The sequence below is a fragment of the Bombus affinis genome, chromosome 4, assembly GCF_024516045.1.
Source record: "Bombus affinis isolate iyBomAffi1 chromosome 4, iyBomAffi1.2, whole genome shotgun sequence".
Lineage (NCBI taxonomy): Eukaryota > Metazoa > Arthropoda > Insecta > Hymenoptera > Apidae > Bombus > Bombus affinis.
This window is the reverse complement of record NC_066347.1, coordinates 555705-569848: the sequence shown is the minus strand read 5'-3', so window position 1 is coordinate 569848 and position 14144 is coordinate 555705. Positions and strand designations below refer to the sequence as shown.

Sequence of the window (14144 nt, the reverse complement as noted above, 5' to 3'; positions counted from 1 at the left end):
TGTAAACTTTATTTAGGTAAAAGTGATTAAATTCTCAATAAATCTTGGGTACAATGGTAATTGACTTTTTATAAAGTTTTGCCAAGTATATTTCTGTTTTTGTACTTTGGAAAATTAAACAACCGAAAATATTAAAAGATATAGGCAATATCGTTGTATTTACAATAAAATATTTCTATATATTTTCGCTTTATTTTATTTAAGAGTAAACGTTTTCCGTTTTCAGGTTATTGAAGGATATAACGAGTGGAATACTTAGTAAATATTTTATAGAAGCTGTTAATGTTTCATCGATTTCTATTAACTGTACTCTGGTAATATTAAGCAATTGCGAAGCTTTAAGAATTTATATGTTATAATTAAATATAATCGCTTAAATAGTAATAATATCGGCATACATATTGGAATATATTGAAATTTAAAATTACATTGAATCTAATTAATGAGGTTTAGATGATAAATTAGTAGTAGACCCTATGATAAACTTTCGAAAAATGAACCACTTTTCAAGAAAGGAAGAAATTAGCTTTAATTTAATTCGAGATAATTAGTTGGGTAAAATACATAAAAGTGATTAGCAAACTTTAAAGTAATATTAATTTTCCTGAAGCTTAAAATCTCATTTGCACTTCTCGAAGTGCTTAAAATGATCTGTTGGGATAACTGTTCATCATGATCTGAATATTTCAGATGTGCAATATCGTAGAAAGAGTGAAATGTGCTATATTTTAATCCAGGATATTGCGGTCTTACGTATCATCTTCCAAATATCCAAATAATTTTTTGAAAACTTACAAAACTAAATTTATCATTTCATGACGATTAAATTCCTTGAAATCTGCAACGAGTTCGAAGCAGATCTTCAACATTGACACTCGTCCACGTTCCAACCCGATTACATCGTGTCTCACTGTGACATGGTAATCACCATATGACACGCATTGGGTCACTAAGAAAGAATTCCAGTAGCTTGATCCCGCGACGATAGACATTCCATTCTACTTATTCGCAACCACACAATAAGCAACGCTTGCTTGTATATACACGTATATACAAGACACTTCTAGTTAAGCGAACACTAGAAACTGTCTGAAGCTTGACGAGACAATACAATATCCACTTCCTCCTGCAGCAATTGGCCGTTCGGATCGCTCTACGTTACGATGACTATCAATGAGTTAGTTTATCACGTTGCTCGTTTGTCGATCAATAGGTTTGCTAATGGTCTATCCGTAAGTGCTCAGCTGAAAATTTGATCAGCAATTTCCAACACGTATTTATTCTCTACCTTGTTTTTAGGTACCGTTTCAATTTCGTATGTACGATATAATATAATAATGAAGAGATTTATTAAAATTTATTAAAAATAGAATAAAATAAAAGTCGAATAAATATAATTATATAATAACAAAGAAATTTCTTAGAATTTCTATTCTATTTTAAAGGAAAAAACGCAAAAGGTATTTTGTCTTATAAAGGAAAATTACGTACAATGTGTCAGATACGCTGAAAATTCAGAAGCACCGATTTACATACGTAAATTTCGCTAGAGCCCGTAGTAGCGCCCTAAAAGCGTCGGCGGAGAAGTGTCCTTGACTGGTCAGATTTATTGTCCTGCCTTATGCTTCATTCTTTTTACCTCTTTCTTTTCAACAAATTTAAATACTCACCTTCCTGGTTAAGATTAAGGTTGTCTTCCCTATTCAGATCAAGGTCGAGAGTTGGATTTAGGAAGGTTATCGGATGTTAAAATCAATTAAATCAATTGTTCGAATGGTTCTTTATTTTTCGACGTCTCCAGTGAGCTCAATTTGTGAATGTACTCATTCAAATTACTCATTCAAATTACAGGCCCAATTTAATAAGCGAATTGGTGACATTTCATCGAAGTTCGTCGTTTCGCCATTTTTGTGTGACGACTGCAGCTACCTAATCACAACAACTTCTTGACACAACCTCCTTTTTGTTAAAAATCTATTCTACAATTAGACATTATGGTTAAAAAGAAATTGTTTGTATTTTCAAACTATAATAAATGATTCATGTTTTTATAGACTAAGCAACACAATATCTTTATTATCATCTCTTATACAAAGCAACAAATACAGAAATAACAAGAAAAGTAGAACTCCGTCTATACTAACCTATCGGCGGACAAGTTATAACAAGGTCATTCACATAATAGCAGTTCGTCTGTTTTTCCTCTTCACCTATAACTTTTCGTTAAGATCATAGTTCAGTTCGTATTCATATAAGAGAATTCCACGATACATTTACATTTAAATAGATAATAAAGTTGCAAACTTGTATCGACTGCGAAGTATGTTCCACTGTTTACATCTTATTGTTAAACATTCATATAAGTAGATCGATGCTCGACGCTAGTTCCAGATAATAGTGGATCAGTTAGGATTCAATTAATCAGACACTATTAAAATTTCATTCGTATAAACGGAGTTTACATAAACGAAGTTTCATTGCGATGCTGTGTTGAAATAGTTCGAATAACTGTATCTTAACGTGGGAATGGTAGTAGAGTGGGGGAAGCTCTGTGAGCCGCGACCTTGACTCGGCTAACACCGACTCAGGCAATAGACCAACTGAGACTAACCCAGATAATTTTGTTCGCAGATCGACACGCGAGACAATATCAGCTTCAGCAGTTGCGCGAGCAACAGCAGCGGCATTCTTCCAGGACTGACCACGTAGTATCTTCACCAACGACTCATTATGGCAGAGGCCGTGTCGAGACGAGAATATTGCCGCGGCATAAATGTTGCATATAAGAAGATCGATTGTTTGCCAACGAAACACGCAATAACCGAAAGTAATTTAACTGTTAAAGAACGGCCGGTCTGCGGCTCGCACATAAATTATGTCAAGAGTTCCTCTCACCGAAGGAGTAAAGCAGGAAGGCAGAAAAGGTAGAGAAGGCTACTAGTTCGTTCCTCGCTTTAATTAAGTCTAATTTAAAGTCGGTTGATTTCGCGAGGCGCACGACCGGTCCGCCACTTCCATTCAGTGGATCGACGGTGTTCCGATGAGTATTTCCTTTCCTCACCAAACGAATCTTGAGTGAACGGTGATCTTTGGCTTTTAACCCTTCGCACTGATAGATTGCGCTGTAGCAGGAAGTTAAAAGTGAACGTTTGCGCTTGAAACGGATCAAATTTAAGGAGATTGAAGGATTGAGTGGTATTGATTAGGTAATAGTATTCTTTTGTTCTTTCTCTTTAATTTTCTTTCTTTGTATTTTCCTGAAGTACGGCGGAATTTTATTTAACTGAATCCAGGTACTTTGTATCTTAGTATCTTAAATATAATATTTATGTTCTATACCATGGATGTAACGTCTTCATATCATGATATATAATATCAGTTACCCTGATGCTCTCTCGATTTATCAATGAAATGAAAGTATTATACTTATAATATCTATTTAATGAATTCTTACTTGTTTCTTGCAAATTTGATATTCAGTATTGTAGTTTGAACTAATTTCGAGAAAAATCGTCTATTAGCTTTAGGTTACAAAGTCTCTTTGAATAGACTTTTATTCTCATTTTAAACAACTGTGTTTTTAACTGAAGATATTTAAGAAATTCTACGTTCAAGAAGAGAGAAAACGAACTTATTTTAATTTCCATTATATTTTTTTAAGGAAATATTCTTCACGAGCTACTTGCAATTAGTCCTGTGCCGACTTATACTGTTAACCTACTTCTCAGACAACTCCAAATTTAATTTGTACTGCAAAAATGTTGTAGAAGATGTTTTCGAACGACTAAAGCCGGTTATTCTTTCCCAAGTATTTTCAACAAAATTCTCATTCTTCTGTTTTTTAATTACGACATATAATATCCTGCTCGTTTATTTTTAATGCCATTGTTATTTTATTCCACTTCTCTTTCTTAATCAGTTTAATCTCACGAACTGAAGGGTTAATCCGGAAAGATCACGAATCTCAAAGCATCGATGCAACAATGCATCGGTCTAGATTCTACACTGTATATTCGTAAATCTACACGCTGCACGTAGATTTATTACGACTACATAATTATTTTGAAAGAACTACTGCCATCCAGCACTGCCTTTTACAAATTGTAATTAATAATAAGTTCTTAAAGCCAGGAAAAAGAAAGTGAATGAGCTCAGTAGAGGAATTTCAAAGGTGTTTCTTTTTCACTATGTCTTTTTTTTTTTTAATCTTTCTTTCTTGTTCTTTGTAATATACATATATATACATACATGTATTCGATACATAAATTTTATACATTTATTTTATCGTAATGTCGTTAGGATTACGTTACTCTTTAACAATGATATGCGAGTGGCGTGGAGGGGTATCAATAAATAATAAACGAAACTTCGCATACATTAAATCGTTTCCTTGTGTTCTTTCTTTTTTATCCTTTTTTTTTTTTCTCAATTACAATACTTAAATGTAACGCAATCTAGTTTTCCCCTTAGTGTGTTGTTAACTTCCGTTCCATCGACGTCGTCGATCACGGAGCAATCGTATCCTCGTTTGGAAAAGAGACAAAAAGTGCGCATATCGAACGCGAACCGCAGTTTCGATTGCCGTGGAGAGGAACATTTGGTGCAGTGCTACTCGATGATTTATTGATTTCGCTGCAGAGAGGTAATAGACGCAATTTTTTCTGTTTCTCCTCGTTTTGAGGAAGAAGATGAGAGGTATTTTTTTACGACTGTATTAACTTAGCGATCAAAAAGCGTTTTTTATTCCAATGTGTTTTACAACTTTGTTAATTTTGTAATAAAAAAGTGTTTTGTAACTTTGCCGATTTAATAAATTTCGAGATAAATTTATAAATTAATGCTCGTAACATTTTTCTATACTTTCCAAGTATGGAGTTGATCAATATGGCTTGAGAGTGGTTCATTTCTGGCAAATTTATCCAGATATACGTTTAATGGGCGTATAACTCGACAATAGACATGGCCTAATGCGATCAATATCCTTAATGATAGCCAATTATTCCATCAACCATATACAGCGTTGTTCACCACCTTTCATGGACAGTATGTACTTACATTACAATTAGAAAGGGATTGCACCACAGAAGTAGCGTCATCCAGAAACACTGTGATCACGTCATTGGTGAAGTAGCGCGATATGTATGCGAGGTGTAAAATACAATTGAAATACTTGCAGCAAGAAGATAGATGGGGATATCTTTATTAATGAATGTGAGACTGGTAATTGAAACATAGATTCTGTGGGCAGATTATTAAAGACTTCTTTGTTGGTGAGCTGAAGGTTTCATTTGGTATACTTGGGTATCGATTACTGACCGAAATAATTGTTGTTGTTGTATATATTTCGTTACGATAGTTGTATGGTAAATTCATATATACAAGGTGTTTTGTAAATGACGATGCAATCAGATATGAAATGATTTTACGTAAAAAATTACATCGAAGATGTGGAATAAAATTTATTCATATGACGTTTCGCTTTTTGAAAAGCTTTCGAGTTTTAAATCTTGATAATATATTTCCAACTCTCTTTTTTTAGAATTTCCTTTAATTATGTTATCTTATATAGGTTGGGGTTGATAATCAAGCTGATCCACTCGGATTGGTTATCACACCTTTTATTTTCTTTCTTATACAAAACGCCAAATCACACAGCAAGCGTCTAATCACTCGGGATGCGTCTTAGCCATTAACACGTGGTTAGACGCTTGCTGTGTGATTTGGCGTTTTGTATAAGAAAGAAAATAAAAGGTGTGATAACCAATCCGAGTGGATCAGCTTGATTATCAACCCCAACCTATATAAAATAACAAATTATACCATCAGTTACAAAATATTTTGTATAATATATATGATGAAGAAGAATCGAAAAAGTAAGAAAGATAGACGTATAAAAGCAAGAACAAACAGCGTAAAATACTGACGAACAATAAGTAGAGCCATCGGTGCACCGATATTAACCACCTCTTGAGATATATACACTCTCGCCACTCACTATGCCGGTTTTCGTTCTTAATAGCCTATTGTCTAACAGCGCGGTTGTGAAGTATTCAGTACCTTCGCGACAATGTTATTCGGGAAAACAGGAATCTGGCGATGACAGAAGCATCGTCTGGAACTACACCGTATATACGATGGTTATACATTAATATACGTAAATCTGGTTCACGTGAACGTGAAAGCGTAGCTTGCACCAAGGGATTACCTGCTCGTGACGTAGATACATGAAAATTTCCTCGTAAAATATTTAGGATATACTGCAAAGTATTGCACGGCTATACTCACTGTTACCGATTAATTTTGGATAGTCTGTTGAAATCCAATATACAAGATACCTTATCCAAATGTCCGAAGTAGGAAACATTACGGTTTGAAAATGTTTTAGACGAAGATCAGGGAAGAAATCTCGTAAGGCAGAATTAAACGACCTCGAGTAGTAAGTTTTTTGGTGGATGAGTCGTTTTTATACCCGGTACAGGCAATCTACCGCTGTAGTGAAATCCAACAAATTTAAAACAAATCTGAAAATATACGTATATAGAAATTTTAAAGAAACGAAGGGCCAAAATTTTATTTCTTATAAAATATTGTTCTAAATCCAAATATCATTTTATCGATTATCTATTCCATTTTCCCATCCTATTTGTTATTATTGAATTTATTAAAATGTCCTATATATTATGAAGAAACTTATATATATATGTATATACATCACATAAATGTACGAATGATGTACATAGGTGTAAAAAGTTTTTCTACATAATTATATTTATATATCTAATAATATCTTATATTAATTTCCATTGTTTATTTTGTCACAATAAACAAAAATTTTGAGGCGAGCTGTTTTTCTTGGAGTAAGTTAAAATATAGTAGTAATAGTATTACAGTATAATAAAATTTAGTTACGAGAAAGTAAATATATTTATAAATAAAATATATTTCGTTAGGCTCCGTGATCATCGACGATTGCTCATGATGGAAACAAAAGAAAAAAGATCTTCTAACTGTTTTCTCTTGACTCGTTTTCTTTATTTCGTTCTAAAAATTACGGCTTCGAACGCAGTCAGCGCTTATCGATATAATTGAAGGTATCACAAACTTTTGATGACCTCTAATTACATTTACCATATATTGTCCCTATGCTTATTAATTAGTTAAAGTGATTTAATCAATAATCTCGATTATTATACTCCTCGTTCCATGCTTTGATCGAGGTTCAACAGGGTGATTTCACCCTCAAAGTGGAACATCGTGATGGTATGTAGGTAATTGAAGCGTTTGAATACTTTATACTTTATAAAGGGAGTTAAATTCAAATTTGAAAGTTTTCATAAAGTTAATTTCGAACAGATTTTGGAGACGTTGGAATACTTTTCACATTTGAAAATTTAACGTACTTTTCTTAGCGCGTAATTTACATATTCTTGATATGATAATCATATGATACTTTCCAAAATGTAAATCATTTACAAATCATGTAACAATTTCTTTGGTACCATAAACGTTATGAATTTCCATATTTTTTCGATTAACCTACTTTCATTTTAATCGAATTTGTAAAATACAATATGCATGTATATTGCTTCCCAAAAACTTGCCAAATTGCTATAACATGAAAATTATGTTTGTATCAAAACTCCATTTACTTTATTACACGATGTAATTATCTAGATTTATCTGTCATCAAACATATCTAAATTTTTTCACTAAGAAAATTTTTGCAATGAGATTATAAAAAGATCAAGCTTATATAATTTTTTCCAAAAATGTCCAACATGCTTCTGTCAAAATGCCACGATATTCCAGTTTAAGAATTAATCACCTTCTTCCAAAACTTCTTCCCATTCTCACGAAATCATCATTCTTCGTACTAAATTTGAAATTTCTCTACCCAGCTACCAAATAGTCCCTTTTCTCGCACGTTCTTACATCTTTAAGATCGACGTCGCCGACATTTGATCGCTTGGAATTCATTGCTCACGCGTGAACATCACATCTAACACGCTAACCTCGCACCAATCGATGATACTGCTCGTCGAGCACAAATGACACGGTGTACACGAAAAGATCTGGCCCTTCAATTTTTCACGTTTCCAACTAATCGATAGTTTAGACGCGCCTTCCACCTGCCTCGAAAGGGTACCGAGGTACGGAGGATTGATATCACGTCGATTTTTAATGACGATTTCATAAGACGTTTCCTGGAAATCGTTTATGCACGGATCTCGAACAGTGATTACTCGGAACCGTTCGAGTTAAAGGAGCACTCTGATCTAAACGACTCTCTTGAAGTAAACTCTGGCACATTTACCTCTTTTTATTAATTCCGTTAATATTTTTAATCTTGTCATCGCCGAAATCATAAAGATCAAACAACTAAATTTCATAAAAAGATAGTAACTCTTTTATTTATCATATGGACCTTAAATATAACAAAATAAAGCTATAATTCAACCAAGATCACCTATTATCGGTTTGTCCGAAAGAAAAAATTAAGTTTGAATTTGGGTGACAGTCGCTTTTAAAAGGTTCGTCAAAAAGGTTTTGAATCAACTATAATCTTTAAATTTTCAGAAATAATAGGAATTTCTCTTTTGTGGTTTACACATACACTTTCATATAGTTCCAATTACATACAAAAAATGGGAAATCGAATTTTCGGTTTTTCTATACTAAAATAGCCCCTTAAATGCAAGTACTTGCACGTAGTTTACGCGCGTACTGTTTTATCATACTCTCTACGATTTCTTTGACGATTACAGGCTTCGAGCGCTCCTTTTTATAAAAGCCCGTTGCAAATCAAAGGTAAAATGAGTTTTATAATAATAAATGTCCTTAGTCATTCAAAAAGAAGAAAGAGAACATGTGTGTATACGTAGTAACGATAACATTCCATGATTTGCTGTATGCGAAAAAAGTCGAGGAATTTTGAAATATATAACGAGATTGTTTCGAGAGAAACATTTCGTTATTTATAAAGTTGAATAGTAGACGCAAATTGTAATATTACAAGAAATTTTATATCTAACATAATCTTGAAGAGATATTTATAAATTAATTATTAATTAATTATATTCAGAATAAAGTATAACTACTTACATTTTGTAACTTACTTTTCGTGAAGTACGGTGATAAAAAAAAATATCATACATTTAATATAAATTCGTTTGATTATATACGATAAGAGCATAACATAAATATAAGGATTGTTCTTTGATAAATTTTTCGTTTAATAATCTAGGAGTATACTTTATACAATAATTATCCCCTATTATGTATCGGTAACAATTAATTAGCGAAAGAATAAATAATTCGATTAACATAATAAATAGTGGTAAATTCCAAACAAACAATATATAGTATAACATCTTTTAGCTTGGCGATGTGCTTATCGCTGATTGCACGGATAACAATCGCGTTATTTATTTCGAACTCATGACTGTAAAATCAACAAAATGTAGCACTAGGTGCTTTTACTCTGATAAATTCTTACAGATATCGGAAAAAATTTATTACTATAAAATGTATCGAATGTAGAATAAAAATGGAATTTTACAACATATAAGAAAAGGTTACTATCGATATATGGATTCATTTTTAATTTGTAATTTCTAATCTTTTATTTTATTTTAAATTTCCAAATTTTCCATTTTCATTGTTAATGATTTCTCATTTGAATCATACAGCACGTAGGTTTACGTATTTGTTGATCGTTATTTTATTAATTACGACGCAATACTATAGTATTAAATTATTTCGTTAACAGTTAATAACTATTGAAAGTATAATATTAATTTATAAAAAAATAGATAACATGTAATTTATATAACAATTTGTGACAAAGTAGTGCATACTACGTGTAGGTATTACGAACAACATATCAGAAAAAGATCGTACAAACAAACAGCGATGTAAATACGAACCCCTTCGACGTCTTTGCAATAATAAAATTAAATATCACGGTATTCGAAAAAGATAACGAAAAATCACAATTATATTTATTTTACGGTTGCTCAACAGAAACTTGACGTACTAATGGAAAATATGAGGTTTAAAGAATTGTAGAAACATATTTGTGAGATTGATTTAAACAATATTAATCCAGGAAAACTGAGTGCTTTTAAAAATGAAAATATTAAAAGGCATATGCAGAGTGTAATTACTAATTACAAATATTTTAAACATTGGAAAATTTAAATTACACTTGATCACAATCTGCATGGAACAAAAATATTTTGTAAATCAGTAAAAAGAATGAATAACTTATTGTCCGATAAAGTGCTTAAATGAAAAATTAATGTACTATGAAGTTACAAATAAAATACAAGTATGCAATCCCATAGCAAAATATTATTGATCAAACGTAATAATACGAGATTGACTAAAAATATTTACGTTTTACGAATGTAAAATGTTCTTAAAGCAAAAGGGAAAGTAAGGATCGCTTAACAGAACACACATTTTTATTTATGCTATTCGTATTAAGAAACGGATGTGAACAAAACAGATATATACAATAATTTTATTTAATTTTTCACATCAAAGTCTCGATATCTTTCTCAGTTTCGCAATAAATATATAATATTATTGCGTTTGATCAAAACCATTCTGTCAGAGATCGTAGTTGATTGAAAATTAGAAACGTACGAAACAAGATGCGAACCATAACGTTCAAAAATATTCCAATCGAAATGTAAAGCGCGGCCGCGGGAACTGATTAAAAGACGTTTCGTTTTATCCGTTAATCGCGGTTCTCGGTCCAATAGAACGCATAATTTGCGCACACTCGATTCGACGGGCTTTGACCTGGGAACTTTGCAATTTCCATAAATCCGTTTCGTTTTCCGATCAGCGTGCGGGCGACCAGCCGAAGACCGCCCTTTAACACACTCTCTCCCTCTCTCTCTCTCTCTCTGCTGAACGGGATTAAAACTATCGTTGTTCCGGCTTGTCAGCTGCAAGCCGCGTGAAAACACACTCGACGAAGCGTCCAATTTCAAAATTAATCGCGACCGGCTTCGTTTAACCGACACGGACATTGTCCGTCCCTGGCGAAATTTTAATCGACGATCGACGATTAACACGGAAACTCCGCGTGAGGGTGAAACGGGGAGAGGTGGAGGGTCAACTCGAGTTTCGTTGTATGCGGATCGAACCTCGTTTCGTTCGACAAATTCGCGATCGTTGTCCCGTGAAAAGAAACGAACGTAAAATCGCCGCGTTCGCTGCAATGCGTGTTTCGACCAGGTCCTGGTAATCGGCGAAACTCGTTCGACCAACGACAACGCACGCTCGATTCCAGATTTGCATAGAACTCCCGATAGATTTCCCTACTCTTTGCCGTCTACGGATCTACGGATCGCGGATAAATCGCCCTTTGTTCCGCTCTTGGCTGTACTTCCGAAAGGCACCGATAACCGATCGGCATGAGATTTGGTGGATAACACGGGGTGAGATATTAGATTTGAAATATAAAATTCTAGCTTTGAGAAATTAGACGTTCGGAAAGTACATGCCCTTATATGTGATGGGTCTTCGCTGCTATAGGCGCAATGTTGGGTAATCAGTATAACGATGTAAGCATGAATGAGGAATAAGTATATCATTAAAGCAAAAAATGCCCAATAGGTGAAAGGAAAAACGGCCAGTCTCTTTTGAAGAGAGATGTCGGTATATGTTTGGCTTGGAATTGAGTGTTTTTGCGGCGAAAATGCTGTCACTGGATCAATTACAGTGGCTACAAAAACTATTAGCTGTATTTATTACAACACTTATGTACTAATTAGGTAGTGCAAATATATTAAATTTCGTATCATTTACTTTCATAAGACCATAAAAATTTGATGTTATGAAAGTAAGACGTGGAAATTGATAAAAAACGCTTTATTGGCAAATAAGGATACGTGCTAATACTTTTTGTACATATGATTTCTCGGAGTTGAGATTTTATATTTCAGATTTACTATCTCGTCCAATAATATCCGCCAAATTTCATCACGATTAACCGTCGCTGCCATTCGGAATAATATCCCCGCTCTTTCCTTCGTCTTTTCCCTTTTGTCCTTGGTTTATCGCGTATGCTGGTCACGCAACCATCACTTGTAATTTTGTTCGAACCGACAAGTAGCAGCGAGGAGAGTGGCTTGCGTATTTCCTCGAATTTCTAGATCTCCTAGATGGTGTGTCGATCGTGATCGTAATCGTGATCGTGGTATGTAATAAGCGAATCGAGCCTGGTGGAGGTCGAAGGATTGATCTAGGGCCTAGATTCTAGACGATTCGCTGCAGGGTACACCGTGTGCGGGCCACGATAGATCGGAACGTGAAAGAAACGCGAGAAAGAAAAGACGAGAGTGCAATGGGGAAACCTGTGGATCGTTCCGAACCGTGAAAAGTTAATCGTGATGATCGACGAGACATCTTACTCGAATGGAATACCTCGAATACTACATGTTACGCGTGTATATATGTGGTGATAATTACAAAAATGAGGTACACTCACTGTTGTTGTTAGGGATTCTCTTGTTTAAATGCAGATTATAGCACGTATATGTATATGTATACATAAAGTATTTCGTAGAAAAATGTCAAAGTAAAAATCCCATTCTTTGGGAGATTAAGAAATGATCTCGAATTTATTATTATTAATATACTATAATAAAAGTAACAACGTAAATGTTATACCATTTAGAATATCAAATAAGAAAAAGGGTAATAATCGCCAATTTTCTACGCATGAATCTGAAGCTAAATTAAACTAAATGAAGTTTAACGGATTAATTAAATACAAATTGTAGTACATACGTATACATAAAGTATTTCGTACAAAAATCTCAGGGCAAATTTCCACTTTTTACGTAATTAAGAGATGACTTTAATTCTATTATTAATGATATACTAGAATAAAAATAATAACGAATAAATTATACGACTTAAAATATCAAACAATGAGAAGTATAGTAATTATCAATTTCCCGAAAATGAATTTGGAAAACCAAACTAAATAAAGTTTAAGAGAATAATATCCATTATATTGTTTTTTGAACTATCATCAGCAAATGTAAAGTAAGAGCAAGCGTAAGAGCTCTTTTTCAAGCTCAGTGAAAAAAGACAAGAGAGAAACATTTCTCGAAACATTCTCCAAAATTAAATTATGTTTGAATTCCATTGAAAAGGACGATTTCCAACAAGCCCTTTTCAGTATTCAAACCAAGAGATTTCCATCTCCGTGTACACGCACTCGCGTGTGTATCAACGAGTACCACGAGAAGATATCCGTGTCTCATCCGCGTTTAACCTTCCGGATAAAACGGAATCCATTACGCACGCGGAGGGAACGTTGCACGAGTCCAGAGCATTTCCATTTATATTACCTTATCGTTATTCTTCCGGTCCGCTACCTTCGCCCCCCTTTCATCTGGATTCCTTTTTCTCCGTCGTTGCTCCTCCTCCTTCCTCGTTCTCGCGCTCACTTGATCGCTAAAGAATTCGCGACTCACTCCTGACGTAGGACCACGGTGAACACGCACTTGCTTGACCAACCTGCTTCATCGCTCGCCTCGTACTCTACTCTATGACCACCGACGTCAAAACGCCGGCCTGGACTCTGAAACGACAAAAATGTACATCGAATGATGAGTATCGCATAGCAGAAAATCGTAGATAATTTACGTTACGATGCAATTAATAAAATGGATAAAGAAGTACAGGGTAGCTTGTAATTATATAATAATAATAATAATAATAATAATTTATGGTACAAATAGGGTTAGAAAGATTCTAGCGTATAAATAGAACTGAAACTAAGAGGGAAACTAAGAATAATCAGATTGCACTGGAGGTCTCATTTTTGAGAAATTCGAATTTCAAAATTTGACTAGTACTTATACGTATGTATATATTAAAAATGGATTTATCGAAACTTGTCGTCTTCAAAGTTCTGAGGTAAGTGCCGTGTGGTCTCTCACAGTCCGCTTACGTCGGATCGCTTGTCACCCGTAAGCGGGTCTCCTAAACAGTCATATCACTGACACTTTATAGCTCAGCGACTTCGAGCCTTGACTGACTCCTCGGCCTAGACATAAATTATCGTAAGGCTAAATAGCGGCGTGCTATCCTAATTATTCTATTGACACGATGGT

The 14144-nt window shown here is 34.0% G+C and overlaps 2 protein-coding genes across 3 annotated transcripts in view; one reads left to right on the top strand and one right to left on the bottom strand.

The window, feature by feature from the left end:
- Nucleotides 1-4382, top strand: part of LOC126915447 (fibrillin-2-like) — a 208107-nt gene extending 203725 nt beyond the window's left edge. Inside the window, exon 21 of the mRNA XM_050720125.1 lies at nt 2632-4382. Coding sequence (XP_050576082.1) covers nt 2632-2786 — 155 coding nt within the window. The 3' untranslated portion in view covers nt 2787-4382. The remainder of the gene's footprint in view (nt 1-2631) is intronic.
- A 2628-nt stretch (nt 4383-7010) lies between these two features.
- LOC126915452 (uncharacterized) overlaps nt 7011-14144 on the bottom strand; it is a 77319-nt gene continuing 70185 nt past the window's right edge. For both annotated transcript variants that reach the window (XM_050720143.1, XM_050720142.1), the window contains one exon: nt 7011-13609. In XM_050720143.1, the coding sequence (XP_050576100.1) occupies nt 13499-13609 (111 nt within the window). In that variant the 3' untranslated portion in view covers nt 7011-13498. The remainder of the gene's footprint in view (nt 13610-14144) is intronic.